This window comes from Felis catus, chromosome C1 (assembly GCF_018350175.1).
Source record: "Felis catus isolate Fca126 chromosome C1, F.catus_Fca126_mat1.0, whole genome shotgun sequence".
Taxonomy (NCBI): domain Eukaryota; kingdom Metazoa; phylum Chordata; class Mammalia; order Carnivora; family Felidae; genus Felis; species Felis catus.
This window is the reverse complement of record NC_058375.1, coordinates 58,276,445-58,298,250: the sequence shown is the minus strand read 5'-3', so window position 1 is coordinate 58,298,250 and position 21,806 is coordinate 58,276,445. Positions and strand designations below refer to the sequence as shown.

The 21,806-nt window shown below is 35.0% G+C and overlaps 1 protein-coding gene across 3 annotated transcripts in view; it reads left to right on the top strand.

The window, feature by feature from the left end:
• ANKRD13C (ankyrin repeat domain 13C) overlaps positions 1–21,806 on the top strand; it is a 91,059-nt gene that overhangs the window by 8,371 nt on the left and 60,882 nt on the right. For all 3 annotated transcript variants that reach the window (XM_045034769.1, XM_019837227.3, XM_011284936.4), the window contains exon 2: positions 15,175–15,216. In XM_045034769.1, coding sequence (XP_044890704.1) covers positions 15,175–15,216 — 42 coding nt within the window. The remainder of the gene's footprint in view (positions 1–15,174; positions 15,217–21,806) is intronic.

Below are 21,806 nucleotides of genomic sequence, written 5' to 3'. Positions count from 1 at the left end.
TTTTTTTTTTTATTAATTTTTAATGTTTATTCATTTATGAGAGACAGAGAGCACAAGCAGGGTAGGGGCAGAGAGAGAGGGAAACACAGAAATGAAGCAGGCTCCAGGCTCTGAGCTGTCAGCACAGAGCCTGACACGGGGCTCGAACTCACAAGCTGTGAGATCATGACCTGAGCTGAAGTTGGATGCCCAACTGACTGAGCCACCCAGGTGCCCCGATTTTAGCACCATTCTAATGATTCTTTATAATTATTTATTTTTTCTTCTCTTTGTTCATTCTTTCCTTCATTTAACAGATACATACTGAGCTCCTACTATGTGACAGTATTTTAGGTGCAGGGGTTGCAGCAGTACCTAAAGAAAATTAGGGAGCAGATATCTGGCAGAACAGTTTCAGATCGAGAATAACAAACATAAAAGCCCCATGTTCAAAGGGGTAGAAGGAAGGCCAACTGTGACTGGTACAGGGGAGAGTGGTAGGAGATCGGTGACTTGAGAGGTAGTAGAGGGGGTTAAGCCTGTGGAGCTTTTGTAGACCAAAAGGGTTTTGGCTTTTACTCTGAGTAAATAGGAAGTGAGGATTTTGAGCAGAGAAGTAACACAATCTGATTTTAAAAGGCTCCATCTGCTGCTATATGAAGCAAAGCTTGGATGGGCAAGGGTCAATTTAACATGGTATTGTAACTAGGGGTAGCTGTGGAAATAAGGAAAAAGTAGACCTGGTTTGGAGTCTAATATTATGTGTGTGTGAGTTTTAGTAGGATAGTACTGTTTATGAGAGAAAATATAGGAATTCTCCCTTTTTAATGCTTGCTCGGATGGGATTTGAAGGTGTCTAGAAGCTGGAGCTTCCTGTTTTCTCCCTAATTAGGGAGCGGGTGAAATCAAAACTATTTTTGTAATAATACAAAGTCATTGCTTGCCTTTTTCACTGTGCTGACACTTTTGCTGATGTCACAAAAGCAGTGGTGGGTAAAGTTATCAGAACCTGAGTATGAATCAAAGACCAAACTTGCTGGTATTTACTGTGTAGTCACATAATGCGTATGCCACATATTCGAGTTAAAAAAAAAAAAAAGCCAGTTTCACTTAATGTCTTTGTTGAAGCTGTAGAAATGATTAATCAAGTCTTAATCTTGAGTACATATCTTTTTGATATTCTTTGTGACATAATACAGATTTTTCATGATGCTCTTCTGCATACTGAAGAGAAAATAAGGGAAAACATTTGTATAGTTCTTTGAGTTGTAAGCCAAACTAGCAGCTTTTGTCATAGAACACCATTTTTACTTGAAAGAACAGCTTCCAGACAAACTATGGTTTTTCCAATTTAGATACTTGGCAGACATTTTTCTGGAAAGTGAATGACTTCACAGAAGACAATTGGTAGTATTTATTGCCAATGAAGAAATTCAGACTTTGGATCAAAAATTACAATTTGGGAAACTTGTGTTTGTCACTTTAAGTTTGACAGTTTTCCAGGATCCAAAGACTTTTTTGGTTGGATTGATGGTATTTTGATTTTTTTTTCTTTGTATAATGAAATATGTTGATATTTGGAAGATCTGCGTAACTCAGTCAACTGGTATTTTTCAGGTGATCAGAGCATGATGTTTCAAAATCATGTAAAAGATCCATTTAAAGTACAAGAGAAACCAATGGGTTTCAGTATAACTCAATGCAAAAAGTTTATTGATACAGTTTTAGATTTCACATTGCAGCTAACCTTTAAGACATGACTACTTACTGGGGTGTCTGGGTGGCTTAGTTGGTAAAGCATCCGACTTTGGCTTAGGTCATGATCTCACAGTTTGTGAGTTTGAGGCCCGCATTGGGCTCTGTGCTGACAGCTCAGAGCCTGGAGCCTGTTTTGGATTCTGTGTCTCCCTCTCTCTCTGCCCCTCCCCTGCTCTTGCTCTGTCTCTCTCTCTATCTCAAAAATAAATAAATATTAAAAAAAAAAAAAAAAGAAATGACCACTGAGTTTTGGTATAGTAGCAAAGAGCACCTCCAATTATTTAAAAAGGCTATTAAAATACCCCTCCTTTTTTTCAACTGCGTAGCTTCTGAATGTAGGTTTTCTTCAGACCAAAGCAAAATTTACACATTATTGAATGCAGAAATAATTATAAAAATCTAGTGTCTTCTATTAAGCCAGACATTAAAGAAATTGATTTTAATTTTTAATTAAAGAGTTTAAAATAGCACCATTCCTGTCATTTATTTTTTGTTTTGGAAAATGCAATTATTTTTTTCATAAAAAATTTTATTAGTTTGTAATAGAGTGATTGTAATTTTAAAATTAATAAAATTCTACATTTAATTTTAATTTCTAATATGGTAAATATCGATAGTTTTGTCCATATAAATGATCCACATAAAAGATCTTTTTTAAAAAAAAGATCTTTAATAATTCTTTTTTTAAATAAGATTTCATTTTAAGTTATTTATTTTGAGAGAGAGTGAGCGAGCAAGGGAGGGGCAGAGAGAGGGAAAGAGGGAGAACCCCAAGCAAGATCCACACTGTCAGTGCAGAGCCCGATGCGGGGCTTGAACTCATGAACCATGACACCATCACCTGAACTGAAATCAAGAGTAGGATGCTTAACTGACTGAGCCACCCAGGTGCCCCAAGATCTTTAAGAGTATAAATGGGATCTTGAGACAAAAAGTTTGAAAACTGTTTGTTTAGTAAAAAATTAACATACAGATTTCAGAGTCATGACTCATACAATTTCTAGATATATAATTTTAGGAAATTATCTAACTACTGTTAGCTTTATTCTTCTTACCTGCAAAATAGGAATAATATTTGTCTCACAGGGTATTGGGGTAAGATAAGGTTTATGAAGTATATATAGTACAGTACTGGGCACATACAATAGATGCCCTGTAAATCTAGCCTTTTGGTTGATAATTTGCATACTTTAGCACTGCAGTGGTCTTAATGTTACTGGAATATTTTTTATTCATTTGACAGAACAGACTTCAGTTTATTTACCAAGTTAGAACCACAGCATCTGATTTCAGATTTAAAAACTACATTGTGGAAAATTGGCAGAAGGTTATTTTAAGTTTTTAGTATCGTTTATGTAACAAATTAGCTTAAGCAGCAGGTTGAGGTCTTAGAAAACTGAAGGGATAGTCGATGAAGCTTAACTAGGACATTTGAGCACTTAGTTTCATGGCATACTTGGCCAATAAAGCAAATCCAGTGTTGGCTAGAGAAGGAGTATGATGAAAAAATGATGATGATTTGCTTTTAAAATATTGAAGTCAAAGCATGATGTTTGGTATCTTTAATTAGAATATATTATTTCTGATTATGTACTTACCTATAAAATGAGAGGGATTGGATAGTTGAATGCAAAGTCATTTCTAGTTCATAAATCTTCTAAAAATGTGATTAATTTAAACTTGTTACAGTAATTTTAATTTGTAAGCATCAGTAGGTACTGATGCTTTTGCCCTTTCACCTTTATTTTCCTTGAAAGCTTAAGAAAATAGAGTAATAATGTAGGTGCATAAAGGCCTGCTTTCTTTACCTAGGTGCTCTGTCTAGACTCTGGTAAGTTCTCCTTAATTTGTGTGGTTTTTTGAATAGTTATTACATTCACATGCTACAAAATTATAAAAAGATGTAAAAGATACATTGTAAAAATAGTTTGCCTCCCACTCATCTTTACCCACTCAGTTACCCTTCTTAACAGCAACTGGTGTTATCAGTGCCTTGTTTTCTTCTTGTCACCATTTAGAACATGGTCCTTTTTTTTTTTTTCTCCTGGAAGATAGAGAAGTGAAGAAAGATAACTATTATTACCTTTTATACTATTAGGGCAAAAGTGGATATTCACAAATTTCTATGTTTGATTTTAAATGTCTCTTTTTTTACTGTCAAATTTGCATATACCTCCAATCTAGACTTCTTGGAGTTCCCATATTTTATAATTATCTGCACTTGGGAATCTCAGAGATACTTCAAAATTCATTTGTCAAAATGTTATTGTTATTATTTTCCACCTTATCCCCTCCTACCTGGCCATCCAGTCCTTTATTAAATCACATCATTAATTATCTGGTTGCTCAAGCCTCAATTATTGGGATCATTCTTTGTCTCACCTCCTCCTCCTATCCACGCATATCTAATTAACAGGTTATTTTGCATCATTCTACTTTCTGTCTCCATTGCCACCATTTTGAACACAATTTTTATTTTTTTTCCCTTGGAATGCTACACTGGACTCATATCTGGTCCCATTTCCCCTTCCTTCACAAGAGTGATCTTGGAATGTCATTTTTATCATGTCATGTCCCTGTTCAAGATTCTTTAGTGCCTTCTCCACTAAAAACTAAGTTCATATTTCTTACCATAGTTATAGAGCCTCACATGATCTGGCCCTTGCCTGCTTCTCTGATATAATCTTTTGTACAAATGTCTCTTTTTTTTCTTTTCTGGCAATACTTGTTTTCTTTTAGTTCCTTGAATATGCCAGGTTATTCCTGGTCTCTGACTGTAATGCTTTTCTTCTTATTCTTTGATTTCTTAGTTTCTACTCCTCTTTAAGATCTCATTTTAAACATTATCTCATTAGAGAGGTATTCCTGCCTGAAGAATCAGAAAGTTATGTATCCCTTTATTAATTTTTGTCTTAGCTCTTTGTTATTTTTCTGAACACCTGTCATAATCTGTTTTGTCTCATTTTCTGTTTTTCTGCTCTCTTTTGTTAACATAAGCTCCTTGAGTACAAGAATTATTTCTAATCGTAGTGGTTGACTCTTTAATATCTAGCACTATGCCTAGAACATAGTAATGCTCAGTAAATCTTAAGTAAAGATGAATGGATTTTATCTCTGGGTAAAATGTTGGGAAAAATAACAGAACCTTTGAACTTCTAATTTACATTAAACTATAATAATGACTCTAGAATCAAGTAAACTAGATTATGAGAAAAAATTTTAATAGTAGTAATATGTGATTATATATAGAAATTATATTGACTGACAGGTGTTCTATCCTGGAAGCAATGCAATGTGACATGAAATGCTTGCTGATCAGAGCAGGGGTCTGCATACATAATTAAAGGGCCAGATAGTTATACAGTTGTTGAATCACTCTGTTATGTATCTGAAACATTGTGTGTGAACTATACTTCCATTAAAAATTTTTTTTTTTAAAGTGCAAGATAGTAAATATAGGCTTGCAGGCCTTACCATCTGTTGTGTGAAAGTAGCCACCAACAATGAGAAAGAATGAAATCTTGCCATTTGCAACAACATGGATGGAACTGGAGGGTATTATGCTACATGAAATAAGTTAGTCAGAGAAAGATAGATATCGTATGTTTTCTCTCATATGTGGAATTAGAAAAACTTAGCAGAAGACAATGGGGTAAGGGAAGGGGAAAAATAGTTTCAAACAGAGAGGGAGGCAAATCAGAAGAGATTCTTAAATACAGAGAACAAACTGAGGGTTGATGGAGGGGGGTGAGAGAGAGAGAGGTGATGGACATTGAGGAGGGAACTTGTTGGGATGAGCACTGGGTGTTATACGTAAGCGATGAACCACAGGAATCTACTCCTGAAGCCAAGAGCACACTGTATACGGTGTATGTATACATTGACAATAACTTGATAATAAATTATTTTAATTTTTTTAATTTAAAAAAGAGAGAGTAGCTATCAACAATTCATAAACAGTCAGCAGGTGGTTATATTCTAATAAAACTTTATTTATGTCATATCCCTGAATTAGAGGATGAGAATGTATCTATATGGGAAACAGATGGCAAGTTTGTGCCCTACAATAAGCCTACCCCTTCTTTTTGCCTTCATTTATTGCTATCCTTAGGATTATAGCAGTAGAAAAATAATAAAGCTATTTCTAGTATCTTAGAAATATTCACATCGAAGAAGCAAGTGGGCAAGTAAGCTTATTTTAGTCAGGCGACATACCTGGGTGATGATTCTTTAGGTAAAATAAGATGTCCAGTACAAAGGCTTTTGTAAGGAAGACTTTTGATTTTAAAATCGTTAGGGACATGAATAAATATTTGCTGCAATTCTAGCAACCTTACTTATACCCCATTTATCTTCTATTTATTTTTAAGCAGCATATTGTAATATTATTCACATACCATACATTTGAACCATTTAAATTATACAGTTAAATGGTTTTTGTTGCATTCAAAGTTCTGTAGCCATCACCACAATTTGAGAACATTTTCATTCCCTAAGAAGAAGTCCTGTACTCTTGACCTTTTACTTCCTCCTCCCCCCCCCATTTGCCTCAGCCCTAGATAACCACTAATCTGCATTCTCTATAGATTTGATTATTCTAGACATTTCATATAAATGGAATCACAATATATGGTCTTTATGACTGGCTTCTTTCACTTAGCACATTGTTTTCAAGGTTCATCCATGTTATAGCATGTATCAGAACTTTATTCCTTTCTGTTGCCAAATAATATTCCATTGCATAGATGTACCTCATTTTATTTATAGTTAATGGGTATTTGAGTTGTTTCTACTTTTTGACTATTATGAATAACACCGCTATCAACATTTGTATGGAAGTTTTTGTGTGAACATGTTTTCATTTTCTTGGATATATGCCTTTGGCTGGGCCATGTGGTAACTGTGTTTTTCAAAGTATTTTACTTTGTATGAGGATTTATTTCAATTTCTCCTTCTTGCCAATACTTGTGTTATGTCTTTTTGATTATAACCATCCTAGTGAATATAAAGTTGTATCTCATTTTAATGGCTAATGATTTTGAGCATCTTTTCATGTGCTTATTGGCCATTTGTGTATCTTCTTTAGAGAAACAGCTATTCAGATCCTTTCCTGTTTTTAAATCGGGTTTTTTTAATTATTTAGTTGTAAGAGTTCTTTATATATCTGGATACTATCAAACTTATAATTTGCAAAATATTTTCCTCCCTAGGTTCTCTTTTCACTTTCTTGATGCCATTGTTTGGAGCAAAAAACATTTTAATTTTGATGAAAGCCAATTTATTTTTGCTTTTGTGCTGTGCTTTTGATGTATCTGAGAAGTCATTACCTAATTCAAGGTTAGAAAGATTTACTCCTTTGTTTTGTTTTCCAAGGGTTTTAATAGTTTTAGCTCTTATAGTTAGGTCCATGATCTATTTTTTTTAATTTATTTAAAAAAATGTTTATTTATTTTTGAGAGAGAGAGAGAGAGAGAGAGAGAGAGAGAGAGAGAGAAGAGGAGAGGCAGAGAGAGAGAGAGAGAGACAGACAGACAGACAGACAGAATACCAAGCAGGCTCCTTGCTGTCAACACAGAACTCAACATGGGGCTCAAACTCACTAACCAGGAGATCATGACCTGAGCCAAAACCAAGAGTTGGACGCTTAACCAACTGAGCCACCCAGGTGCCCCTAAATTTATTTTTGAGAGAGAGAGACAGAGAAATGCATGCAGGGGAGGGGCAGAGAGAGAAGGAGAAAGAGAATCCTAAGCAGGCTTTGTGCTGTCTTGTGGAGCCCTACATAGTGATCAAACTAATGAACCATGAGATCATGACCTGAGCCTAAATCATGAGTCGGACGTTTAACTGACTGACACCCAGGTGCCGCCTGTCCATGATCTATTTTGAATTAATTTTTGTGTATGGTATGATTGATCTGTTGATATTTAGGAGTGTCTTTATGCAAGTACATACTGTTTTGGTTACTGTGGTTTTGTAGTAAGTTTTGAAATTTGTAAGCCTTGCAACTTTGATGTTCTTTCTCGAGATTGTTTTATATATTCTGGGTTCTCTGAATTTTTATATGAACTTTAGGATCGGCTTGTCAGTTTCTTCAAAAAAGCCAGTTGGGATTTTGATGGAGACCGTCTTAAAATTATAGACCAATTTGGGGAGTATTATCATTTTACCAGTATTTAAATCCATGACTTCAGGATGTCTTTCTGCTTATTTAGGTATTATTTAATTTCTTTCATCGATATTTTATAGTTTTAGGAATATGTCTTGCACTGTTATTTTTATCTTTCATTTCTATGTAACAACTCCTCTGTCTCTCAACTATCTGATACTCTTTGTTTTATCTAGAGTATTAGAATAGAGTGTCACAGGAAAATGCTTAGATATCAGCTTGTTCTTTTAGCTTCAGAGTTTAGAAAGGGTTTTTTACTTTGGTTCATTTTTTGAATGAACTGAGAGGAAAGTGGGGGAAGTCTGATTGTCTTTTCCCATACTAGATTTGAATAAATCTTCATTCCAGGATGGATGAGCAGGAAAAAAAAGTCATTTGATAGTCTTTGAAAAATACTCATTTAAAAGAAGTGTCATCAAAGTATCCTGAAGATAACTGTTAAGTAAAGGCTTGACAGTATAGAAAATTAAATGAATGATGTAAAAAAAAAAATAATTTGAAAACAGACTGTAGAGGAAAAAGAAAAATTAATGAGGGATAAGTTATAAATACAGAGTTATACCTCTATAGATTTCATTTGATGAGTAATATGTATTTTCAGATAATAAAACAGAATAACTAGAACAGAGGCAATACTCAAAGCTATAAGTAAAGAAGAAAAACATTTTTTGATCTAAAATTGGTTCAGACTCCAAAGTTACAACTCATAGAAAATTAATGAAAAGAGATTCTGTATATCTTGGTGATATTTTAAATTTTAATGAAGAATTCTATACATATATAAGTAAAGAGCACAGATTGCTATTGAACAAATGAATATCAGTTTGGCCTCAGACCTCTGCAATATTAGATCATACTTGCTGTGACATCCTCTAACTGTAGAATTCTTTCTAGTCAGGTATTCATTTGTGAAAGCAACAATAACATTCTAGAAAATAGATTAACCACCATGCTATCATTCCTGAAAAGTATTATTCAAAGAAATATCCCAAATCATAAGAGATGAATTTACATGATTAACCCAAGAAAGGAGGAGTTGTGTCAGAAAAGCGTTGATAGTGAACATTGAAACCACTTAAATGTACCATAGATGAAATCTAATAATCGTAGTAAATATGATTACAATCTTGACAGCAAATTTCCAAAAAAAAAAAAAAAAAGATCCTTTGCTTCAAAATTTAAGACATATGTTCTATAAAGGGTAAGAAAAAGGTTTATAACTATTGATTAAATTAGTGAAACAAAAATGGATGTGAGAAATAAAAGCATTAATTTCTTCATTTTTTGTAAAAGGGAATTAAATGTATGGTTTATTTTTTGACTGTTAGATAAATGTTAAGTTTAAAAGTATTTTCTAAAAAGGTGTAAATTTTACTGCAAATAGAATTTAAAATCTATATTCTATGTTACTGCAGAAAATAAATGCCATTTTATTTATTTATTTTTTAATGTGTTTTTATTTTTGAGAGAGAGAGAGAGACAGAGTGTGAGTGAGAGAGGGAGACACAGAATCTGAAGCAGCTCCAGGCTCTGAGACGTCAGAGCCAACATGGGGCTTGAACTCATAAACCACGATATCATGACCTGAGCCAAAGTCGAATGCTCAACTGACTGAGCCACCCAGGCGCCCCCCATTTTAAAAGCCCAGATAAAGACAGAATAAAAAGCAAAAGCACTTTTAGAAAATAGAAATTTCCCAAACTGTGATTATGGCAAATAAGGCTTTATATTCTTTTACTGTATTAGTAATGGTTTTTGCCATTGCAAGTGAAACTCACTGCAAACTAGATTAAGCCCAAAGGTATTTATTGATTCGTATAACTGAAAGTGATAGAGTAAGAGCTAATCTTGGGTTTGTATGTATCTGGATCTTCTGCAGTGTTGTGAGGACTTTTTAAAATTTTTTTTCTTTTTCTAATAGTCTCTTAGCTTTGCTATTAGGTAAAGCTCTATTTTTTCCTTTTGCAGTTGGGCTTTATCTATTTCAGTTTTTTAGCCTCTGCTCTTGACATTTTGTGCCAGAGAATTATTTGTGGGATGAAATTGTCCAGTGCATTGTAAGGTGTTTAGCAGTGTCCTTGGCCTCTACTTTCTAGATGCCATTAGCACCCTCACTCCTCAGTTTTGACAAGAAATGTGCCAGACATTGCCAGCTGTTCCCTTGGCATAAAATTGTCCCTGATTTAGAACCAGTAACTGAGGTGGTAGAGAATATGACAACCACCTTAAAACATTGTGGTTCCAGCAGCAAAAGACAGTCTTCCCAACCAGTTCTAGCACCAAAATAAAAATGCAGAAAATAATTTTCTAGTACAGAAAGAAAGAAAGAAAGAAAGAAAGAAAGAAAGAAAGAAAAGAAAAGAAAGAAAGTCAGTCAGTCCCAGGTGGGAATTGTGTCTTTCCCTGAAATAGTATTCTAGCTGGGTCTAAAAATAGTAGCTATGGCATCTACTAAAAGGAAGGGAAAAGACTTTTACAGACACATCTAAAGGAAATTGGAAAAAATGGAAAATTTATGGCTGAGTCAACGGCAAAGATTATGAATGGAAAGATTAGTTACTGATAAAATTGAACTTGAGATAATGATTTAAAAGTACTAAGAATAATTATATTTTGATTGAAGTTATGATCATTAGTGCTCATAAAATTATCTCATTTTTATGCATTAATAGTACCAAAGAATAGAAGGCATAGTATTACAGATATGGAGAAAAGTTAAGAAATAAAATTGAAGTATCATTTCTGCCTCTAGTAATGATGGACTAGATTAGGATTAGTCTTCCTTAGAAACAAATAAGAATCAAATATTTAACCTAAGGTTATTGGAAATCTAACAAGGTAGGAAGTAATTACTGGGCCAAGTTCTGGCAGAAGATGGAAATCCAAAGATTTAAGCCTCCCATTTTAGGTTATTTTGCCCCAGTAGCTTTTGTAAAGCCAAAAGAAGTAGTTAAGAGGCTGAGCAGCACTTTTGATGGCCTCACTGAGGTAAGAGGACAAGAGGTGGAGGCCAGTGCCTACTAAGTGTGAATATCTCTTTAGTACTCTGCTCTTTTAGCATGGAACTTGAAGAACTGCACCTTAGGAATAAGGGTGAACTGAAAGTAAATCAACTCTGATGGAGGCTGAAGCACAACTTTGTGTCATTATGAGGGCCAGAAAAAATGTCAGTCCCTGGATTAATGAAGTCTAGTAGTTCCGGCCACATGTGAAAAGCAAATGAAAGTATCTGGGTGGTTTGTTTCTTATGCTTCAAATTTTTATAGAGAGAGCTCATTAAATACTATATGCAGTATATTATTAGAGATGCCTGGGGGGCTCAGTTGGTTGAGCTTCAAACTCTTGATTTCAGCTCAGGTCATGATCCCAAGCTTGTGGGATCAATGCCTGCGTTGGGCTCCATGCTGAGTGTGGAGCCCTCTTAGGATGCTCTCTCTCTCTCTGTTTCTCTCTGTCTCTGTCTCTGTTTCTCTCTGCCCCTCTCTCCCACTCATGCTCTCTCTAAAATAAAAAAATAAAAAATTAAAATCATTTATAATTAAAGATGACCAACATTATAAGGAAACTGAACAACATGATGAAAACTGGGGTTTTGGGGGGAGGAATTAAAAGAAGACCATCAGAACTTCATTTATTGTAAGTATTATTAGAGGCTTTAAATAACAACATTTATTATGTTCTTGGGGGATAAGAGATCAGTTTGAATATTTTAGCAGAGAACTGGAAACTATAAAAATTGAAATCACATATTTGAAAATGAGCCAGCGGCGCCTGGGTGGCTCAGCCTGTTGGGCGGCTGACTACAGCTCAGGTCATGATCTCGCGGTCTGTGAGTTCTAGCCCTGCATCAGGCTCTGTCCTGAGAACTCAGAGCCTGGAGCCTGCTTCCGATTCTGTGTCTCCCTCTCTTTCTGCCCGTTCCTGCTTGCTCTCTGTCTTTCTCTCTCTCTCAAACATAAACAATAAAAAAATTAAGAAAGAAAATGAGCTAAATAAAAATTCTCAAATGGAAAAATATAATAACTGGGATTTAAAACTATATAAATAGGCTTACTAACAGTTTTAGACCCTGAAAAAGAATTCGTGATGTTGGAAATAGGTTAGAAGAAAATATCTTTAATGAAAAATGGAAAGGGAAAGTTTTTAAAAAAATAGAAAGGGTAAGGGGTGCCTGGGTGGCTCAGTCAGTTGAGCATCTGACTTTGGCTCAGGTCATGATCTCACAGTTTGTGGGTTTGAGTCTCCTGTCGGGCTCTGTACTGACAGCTCAGAGCCTGGAGCCTGCTTCGGATTCTGTGTCTCCCCCTCTCTCTGCCCCTCCCCTGCTCATGCTCTGTCTCTCTCTGTCTCAAAAATAAATAGAAACATTAAAAAAAAATTTTTTTTAAATAGAAAGGGTAAGAAGTTTTACATTAATTGAACCCCAAGAGAGAAGAGAGGAAATGGAACTAAAGCAATATTTGGAAAGATACTTGCTAAGAATTTTACAAAGTTTGTGAAAGACACAGATTCAGGTATTCAACAAGTCCAACCCAAGTAGAATAAACAAAGGAATCCACACTGGAGTGAAAAGGCTGATTAATTTGAAAAACAAAACAAAACATACACATAAGTGCAGCCAGAAATGTCACATTACTTTCAAAGGAGCAGTAGAAAGTTTTATGGCTGGCTTCTCAACAAAAAAGGAAACCATAAGACCACGTAGAATGTGAGGAAAAAATAGCATCCAATCAATAATTATATACTCAGTATAATATCCTTTTAAGATTGAAGTTGAATACACATTTACAAACAAAAACCTGAGGGAAATCAGTTATCAAACTATCACTAAAGGTAATCCTGAAGGATATGTTTTGAGTAGAAGAAAAATTCTAATGGAAGGTTGGAGATGAAGGAAGGAATGAAGAGCAGCAAAAATGGTAAGTAAATCTAAATGAATATTGACTGAATAAGATAAAAATAAAACCTCATAGGACTAGATAATAGCATAAAAGAAGATTGCTAGCTCCCTAAAAGGTCTGGAATTTTTGGAGAACTGGTTTGTTTTTTTTGGAAAATAGCCTATGCCAGTAACTTGGCAACTCATAAAGTTTACTTCTTAAATAGCGTTGTGAGCAAAACTTCTTATCTGGGGACATGCTTCAGTGTATGATTATTAACAATGTGGGGCACCTGGGTGGCTCAGTAGGTTGGGCATCTGACTTCGGCTCAGGTTGTGATCCCATGGTTGTTTGGTTCAAGCCCCACATTGGGCTCTGTTCTGACAGTGCAGACAGAGCCTGCTTGGGATTCTCTCTCCTTCTCTCTGCCCCTCCCTAACTCACTCTCTTTTGAAATAAATAAATAAACTTAAAAAAAAAAACCAACGTGTATTATAGAGGTTTCCATATCTCAAGTAAAATTAGTTATGAAGTATGAAAACTGGAGAGTAGATTGCCTAGTTGCTAGTGGAAATTTTATTTCGGGAAAATATAATGTGAATTATGTCCCCAAATCTGTCTTTTTGTTGTTGTTGTTCCTAATAGTGAAGACTAAGAAATTTACTGTAGTCCAGGTTTTTGTTTTGTAAAATTACTTACAGAGAAAATTTAAGTTTATTGAATTTATTAAACTTTTGCGCAAAATACTATCTGGCTATCTTTACAGACAGTTCTTATTCCACTGTGCTTTTATTCAGCAAAAGATTGTGTGTGTGTGTCTGTGTGTGTCTGTGTCTTAACCATCTGTACAGGTTTTGTCAAACTAAGAGAATGGGATAGATCATATACAAGGTTTAAAAATTTTTTGGGGGGGCGCCTGGGTGGCTCACTCGGTTGAACATCCAACTTTTGATTTTGGCTCAGGTCATGATCTCCTGGTTTGTAGGATCGGGCCCTGCATTGGGCTCTGTGCTGGCAGCACGGAGCCTGCTTAGGGTTCCCTCTCACTCTCCCTCCTCTGCCTCTCCCCTGCTTGTGCGTGTGTGTGTTCTCTCTGTCTCTCAAAATAAATAAGAAAGATTTTTTCTTTTGGATAGAGAGAGAGCACATGTGTGCGTGCGTGATGGTCAAGCAGGGGAGGGGCAGAGGGAGTAGGAGAGAGAATCTCAGGCAGGTTCCACACCCAGTGTGGAGCCTATCCCTGGTGCTCCATCTCATTACTATGAGATCATGACCTGAGCCAAAATCAAGAGTCAGACACCTAACCTACTGAGCCACCCAGGTGCCTTAGATCATATATAAGATTTTTAGAACAAGTAGTTAAATCTTGTTTTATGCTGTATATGATTTCTTGATAAGTGTGCAGCTCATTTTATAGGCAAAAATTGTTGATGTGGTGCCTTCTGTAAAAATGCTAATACTGAATCTGAAAATTAGTATACACAAATTTTATTTAGTAACTTTATTTGCAAATATTACTATAGGTTTTCTTTCTTTTATAATCAAGAGGTTTTTAGGCTACTAGTGTGGCTTAGGGTATCATTTTGAAGTTAAATTAGTCATTGTATAACATCAACTAAAAGGATATATTCAAACTTCATAGTGTAGTCTTTTGCTTATCTTACCAATTTCATTATTTACTATTCTCTTTACCCCCACTGGCCATAAACATTTTTTGTTGTTTTTGTTGTTTGCGAAGTATGAACTGTTCTTGCATTTGAATGTAATTTGGGGGAATTGTTTTTAATTTTTAAATTGTTTTTAACACAGTATAATAGTGAGTTGCTTTATTTGCCTATAAATTTTTAACCCATTCAAGACTTATTTCAACATGGTCCCTCTTTAATAGTTAATTGTTTGCACAGACAAAATTAGGAGCTCTGTTCTTTATTCCATTATCATGCTATACTCTTTTTTATTCTAATAAATAATAGCAATTATTTATTTTCCTATCAGTCTCTAACAGAAGACTTCTGAATGACTTGAGGGATTGGGTATTTTTGATATCTGTCCCCAAAGATGAGTATATAGTAGGTATTTAAATTATTTGCTGAATGAACAAAGAATGATATGATAGATAAATTAGCAGGAAAGGAATCTGTGAAATCTCTTGGGAGAAGAAGTCTCAAAAGCAAGCTGGGTATCCTTTTTTTTGGTGGGGGTTGGTTTAGAATACATTGTGTTTAGAAATCATGGCATCCTCTGACTTTGAATTTGCCATGTAAACAGGATCATTTTGCAGTCACATTTTACTTAAATCTGTCAGTGAAATTTCTGAAGGAGCTAAAACCACTTTTAAATAACAATTTTCTATGTTTTCACACTAATTTAATTTTTTTTTAATTTTAGGAAACACTCCTTTACACCTTGCTGTGATGTTAGGAAATAAAGGTTAGTAAATATTTCCTTTCTTATGTTTAACTTCATTCATGTATTTTCACATTTAGTTAAAGCTTTTTAAGATGAATTTTGTCTTTTGAGTTTTTCAAAATTAACCTGATTATTTTATTTGCTAATTAAGAGTCAATATATTAAAAATAATAACATTTTCTCATTTTCTGTAGTTCACCTCAAGAGTTAGTGGAAATCCTGTACTAACTATGCTTTTTGAAACTGTGTGTTTTTTCTTATTTGGTTATTTTATCAAGGAAGTATTTATAATTTCCAAATATTAAGATATGTTAACTTTTATAATACTTTTAATATTCAGAGAGTTTTATAAGATTCTTTAATATGGACTGTTTTATATATCTAAACGCAGAAGTCTACACCTTTTGTATGTTAGATGTTTGTAAAATCTTAATATTTACTTATTCTTTAAAACAAAAACTTCATAGATGATTTAAAAGATTTACTTTGAGAGAGAGTAAGAGTGTGAGAAGGATAGGGGCAGAGAGAAAGGGGAGACACAGAATCGGAAACAGGCTCTGGGCTCTGAGCTGTCAGCACAGAGCCTGATGGGGGGGCTTGAACTCACCAACGGTGAGATTATGACCTGAGCTGAAGTCAGACGCTTAACCAACTGAGCCAGCCAGGCACCCCTGAAATATTTACTTTTTAAGGTTATTCCTAGAAGTGATAAAATCTTTGTTATCTGGCTTCCCAATAATCCTGGAGAGTGAGGATTTCAGATAGGTGATTAGTAACATTTTGAGTGCTGGATTTTTAAATTTTAGATGTGTTTGACAAAAACCTTTTAAAAACATAATCTTAAATTTTTAAACAGGCTAATGAATTTTTGTTAACATTTTTTCTTTCTGATAACCTAGAAGTATCATTTTGGGACAACTATTATTGATACAAAGTATAATACAGTTAGTGTAAACATTTGATCTGAATGTATGCAGATCCCAGGGGTGTTATCAGTACTTGCTTTGTTGAAAAACAAAATTTTTTTGTCAGTTTGGTTTTTAAGTTTATATGCCTAATCACATGATCTGTACGATAATTTAATATTGACTTAATTCTGTATAAATTGGTGACTCGTATTTTGTTTTCATTTTTAAATTTATTTTATGCTGTTTTTTTTTTTTACCTTCTTGCAAGAAATACGAGTAACTTTCAAAGTTAAGAGAGATTTATTAAGAGGCTACATATTGTAGAAACTCAAGAAATGGGGACTACCTATGTCTCAGGAAGAGAAGTAACTGAGATCATTTGGGAACTCAGCCATTCTCCCCCCACTCTGTCTGTCTACCTACTTACCTACCATCTGTCTATCTCTTCTGGTGTGTCTGCTGTTCTTTATGTATATGTAAATTATAGATATAATAGTTATAACACTAAGAGGAGACAAAGCAAATATGATAAAATGTTAACAACTATTGAACCTAGGTAGAGAGTATTTAAATGTTCATTGAGATCATCTGTTTTTCTGTATGTTTGAATTTTTTTTAGTATTGAAAGAGAAACAGAAATGGTATTGTTATGCTTTATCATAGGTTTAAATTTTTTTTGTTGTTGACATTTATTCATTTTTGAGAGACAGAGCATGAGCGGGGAAGGGGCAGAGAGAGAGGGAGACACAGAATCGGAAGCAGGCTCCAGGCTCTGAGCTGTCAGTACAGAGCCCGACACGGGGCTTGAACTCTCAAACTGCGAGATCATGACCAGAGCCAAAGTTGGACGCTCAACTGACTGAACCACCCAGGTGCCCCTATCATAGGTTTATATTAGCATGTCTAAATTATGTTTCACAGAACATTAGTTTTATGGCATACTAATAATATTTAGGGGAAAATAATATTTCCAGGTCAAATCGATTTGGAAAATAGTGGGTTTAATAACTATTAAGCAGTTTTCTTTATTATGGACTTTCTTAGAACTTGATACGCTTATATGCACTGTGACCTTCTGAGTTGGGGCAGGTGTTGGATATAGAGTCATTATTCCCCAAAGTTATCTGATTTTTTTCCACATGTATCCTGAGATATTAGAGTTCGGTGGAAGGTATTTTGGGGAAACATTTGGTTAAGTGATTCAGGATCTGCACATGATGTCAATATTTGCTTTTTCTGAGTCCTTTTCATATAAGGTAGGTCCAACCATTAATAATACTGATCCATTTTACATTAAAACAATTTTTTTAATGTTTATTTATTTTTGAGAGAAAGAGAGACAGAGCATGAGTGGGGGAGGGGTAGAGAGAGACAGAGACACAGAATCCAAAGCAGGCTCCAGGCTCTGAGCTGTCAGCACAGAGCCTGACGCAGAGCTTGAACTCATGAGCTGTGTGATCATGACCTGAGCCAAAGTCAGATGCTTAACTGCCTGAGCCACCCAGGCACCCCCCATTTACGTTTTTTTACTTGTATATTCTTTTTTGCTTTTTTCTTTATGACCTTTAAACATTTTTGAAATTTGATTACACAGGAGTGTTATTGAAATGTGTAGTGGAAGATAAAACATCTACCTTATTGGGGTGCCTGGGTGGCTCACTTGGTTAAGCATCTGACTTCAGCTCGGGTCATGATCTCATGGTTCATGACTTTGAGCCCCACATCAGGCTCTCTGCTGTCAGCACAGCACCCGCTTTGGATCCTCTGTCACCCACTCTCTGTGCCCTCCCCCACTCATTCTCTCTCTCTCTCTCTCTCTCTCTCTCTCTCTCTTTCTCTCTCAAAAATAAACATTAAAAAAATATATAAGGGTGCCTGGGTGGTTCAGTTGGTTAAGTCCAACTCTTGGTTTCGCTCAGGTCATGATCTCAAAGTCCGGTGTCAGGCTCTGTACTGATGGTACAGAACCGGCTTGGGATTCTCTGCCTCCTTGTCGCTCTGCCCTGCCCTCTCCAACTCTCATTGTCTCTGTCTCTCTTAAGATAAATAAACTTAAAAAAAAAATATATATATATATATATTATATATATATATATATATACACACACACACATGTATATATATAAATCTACCTTATTAATTCTGTAATTTAATTTTGCATGGTACCATTGTTCAGTCTATGCCACTACATTTCATCTTCTTCTTTAGAGAGAAATGTACTATACCTTTACTGATTCATTGTTGAAGGAGCACTTCCTGTTTGTATACTTATTTGTAAACACAGTAAAAATACCCAAACAATATTTGTTGATTGATTTAAAGAGAAGTACCCCAGGACTTTTGCACTTTTATTTACTTCTGTCATTCATCTTAACTTAATAACTGTTCCTTTCACCATTGAAATCTGATTTTTTTCTGTATTTCTGGGTCTATTGACCATGTTGGCCTTTGAGGCTGGGAAGTTGTTGAACTATAGATTTGAACTGAAATGGAAAGAACATCATACTTAAAGAAGGTTTCGGGAATCTTTAGAAGAAGAAATAGAAAAGAAATCTTTTCTTATCCTTTTGGTTAGACATCATAGAAAGGTTCTTCAGATCAGTTGCTTCAACTTTTAATTCATTCTTTTGGATCTGCAGTTTTAAATTTTTTGTCTGAAATAATTCTAGGGTTATTATAATTTCTCACTCTCATAAGAGTGTGTCTGGATATTCTCTTTTGTTTGCACTGTCCTATTTATCTTATTCTCTCTCTTTGTATTTTATTACCTTTATAAATCTTGCTTATTTATATGTGATTTCTGTTCCTCATAATTTCATTTTATCCATATTCCTTAAGGCCCAGCTTCTTTGTTGCATTTATGTATTTTCTTAAAAAAATAATTTATTGTCATGTTGGCTAACATACAGTGTATATAGTGTAGTTTTGGCTTCAGGAGTAGATTCCTGTGATTCATCACTTACATACAACACCCAATGCTCATCCCAACAAATGCCCTCCCATTTTCCCTTTTCCCCCATTTCCCATTTTCCCTTCTCCCCCAAGCTCCCTCCCCCATCAACTATTAGTTCTCTGTCTTTAGAAGTATGTTATGGTTTGCCTCCCTTTCTGTAATTTGTTTTTCTTCCCTTCCCCTATGGTCTTCTGCTAAGTTTCTCAAATTCCACATATAAATGAAAACATACAATATCTGTCTTTTGCTGACTGGTTTATTTCACTTAGCGTAATACCATCCAGTTCCATCCATGTTGTTGCAAATGGCAAGGTTTCATTCTTTTACATTGCTGAGTACTATTCCATTGTATAAATATACCACATCTTCTTTACCCATTCATCAGTTTATGGACATTTGGCTCTTCCCATTATTTGGCTATTGTTGATGGCACTGCTATATATAAACATTGGGGTTCATGTACCCCTATGAATCACTCCTGTATCCTTTGGATAAATCCTAGTAGTGCTATTGCTGGGTCATAGGGTAATTCTATTTTAATTTTTTGAGGAATCTCCACGTTGTTTTCCAGAGTGGCCGCATCAGTTTGCATTCCTACCAACAGTGCAAGAGGGTTCCCATTTCTCCACATCCTCGCCATCATCTGTTGTTTCCTGAGTTGTTAATTTTAGCCACTCTGACTGGTGTGAGATGGATCTCAATGTGGTTTTGATTGTATTTCCCTGATGACGCGGGATGTTGAGCATCTTTTCATGTGTCTGTTAGCCATCTGGGTATCTTCTTTGGAAAAGTGTCTATTCATGTCTTCTGCCCATTTCTTCACTGGATTATTTGTTTTTCAGGTGTTGAGTTTGTTAAGTTTTGATACTAACCCTTTATCTGATAGGTCATTTGCAAATACCTTCTCCTATTCTGTTGGTTGACTTTTAGTTTTGTTGATTTCTTTCCTTTGCTGTGTAGAAGTTTTTTATCATGATGAAGTGCCAGTAGTTCATTTTTGCTTTTATTTCACTTGCTGTCAGAGACCTGTCAAGTAAGAAGTTGCTGCGGCCGAGGTCAAAGAGATTGTTGCCTGTTTTCTCTGTAGGGTTTTGATGGTTTCCTGTCTCACATTTAGGCCTTTCATCCATTTTGAGTTTATTTTTGTGTATGGTGTAAGAAAGTGGTCCAGTTTCATTCCTACATGTTGCTGTCCAATTCTCCCGACACCATTTGCTAAAGAGACTTTTTTCCATCGGTTATTCTTTCCTGCTTTGTCAAAGAGTAGTTGGCCATACATTTGTGGGTCTAGTTGTGGGTTCTCTCTTCTATTCCATTGGTCTGTGTGTCTGTTTTTGTGCCGATACCATACTGTCTTGATGATTACAGCTTTGGAGTAGAGGCTAAAGTTTGGGATTTAGTGATGCCTCCCACTTTGGTTTTCTTTTTCAACATCACTTTGCCTGTTCAGAGTCCTTTGTGGTTCCATACAAATTTCAGGATTATTTGTTCTAGCTTTGAGAAGAATGCTGGTGTAATTTTGATTGGGATTTCATTGAATGTATAGATTGGGAAGTGTTGACATTTTAACAATATTTGTTCTTCCGATCCATGAGCATGGAATGTTTTTCCATTTCTTCGTGTCTTCTTCAATTTCTTTCATAAACTTACTATAGTTTTCAGCATATAGATCTTTTACCTCTTTGCTTAGGTTTATTCCTAGGTATTTTATGATTCTTGGTGTAATTGTAAATGGGATCGATTCCTTGATGTCTCTTTCTGTTGCTTTATTATTGGTATGTAGAAATGCAACCAATTTCTGTACATTGATTTTATATCCTGAAACTTTGCTAAATTCATGTATCTGTTCTACCAGTGTTTTGGTGGAGTCGTTCAGGTTTTCCATGTAGTGTATCATGTCATCTGTGAAAAGTGAAAGTTTGACTTCTCCTTTGCCAGTTTAGATGCCTTTTACTTCATTTTGTTGTCTGATTGCTGAGGCTAGGACTTCTAACACTATGTTAAACAACAGTGGTGAGAATGGACATCTCTCTCTCTCTCTCTCTCTCTCTCTCTCTCTCTCTCTCTCTCCTTGCCCCTCCCATACACACACACTTTCTCTCAAAATAAATAAATAAGCTTAAAAAAAAAAATAGCCTAGTGGGTATCCTTGCACATCTTCCTTCTTTTTTATATAACAGAGGGGATTAGTTTGTTTTTAATGAAGTTAAATCACTATATACAGTACTATGCTATATTTTTGTTTTCGTTCAAAAGTTTATCATGAAATAGTTGTACAAGTTCATAGATCTTTATGAATGTTTATGTTCCTCTAACTTCTTTATATGTACACACATACACACTTATTTTCATAAAACTTGATGGTAGGTTTCTTGAAGGGAGAATCCATTTTACTTACTTACTTGTTTATTTATTTATAAAATTCTTTTTAACTGAAAAAAAATTCTTTCTTTTCAGTTTTTTCCAAGTTTTTATTTATTCTGGTTAACATACAGTGTAATATTTGTTTCAGGTATAGAATTTAGTGGTTTATCACTTACATACAATACCCAGTGCTCATCAGAGCAACTGCCCTCCTCAGTACCCATCACCCATTTAACCTATCCCACTGTCCAGTAACCCTCAGTTTGTTCTCCTTGGTTGAGAGTCTGTTTTGTGATTTGCCTCTCTCTTGTTTTCCCCCTATTGTTCGTCTCTTTTGTTTCTTAAATTCCACATATGAGTGAAATCATATGGTATTTGTCTTTCTC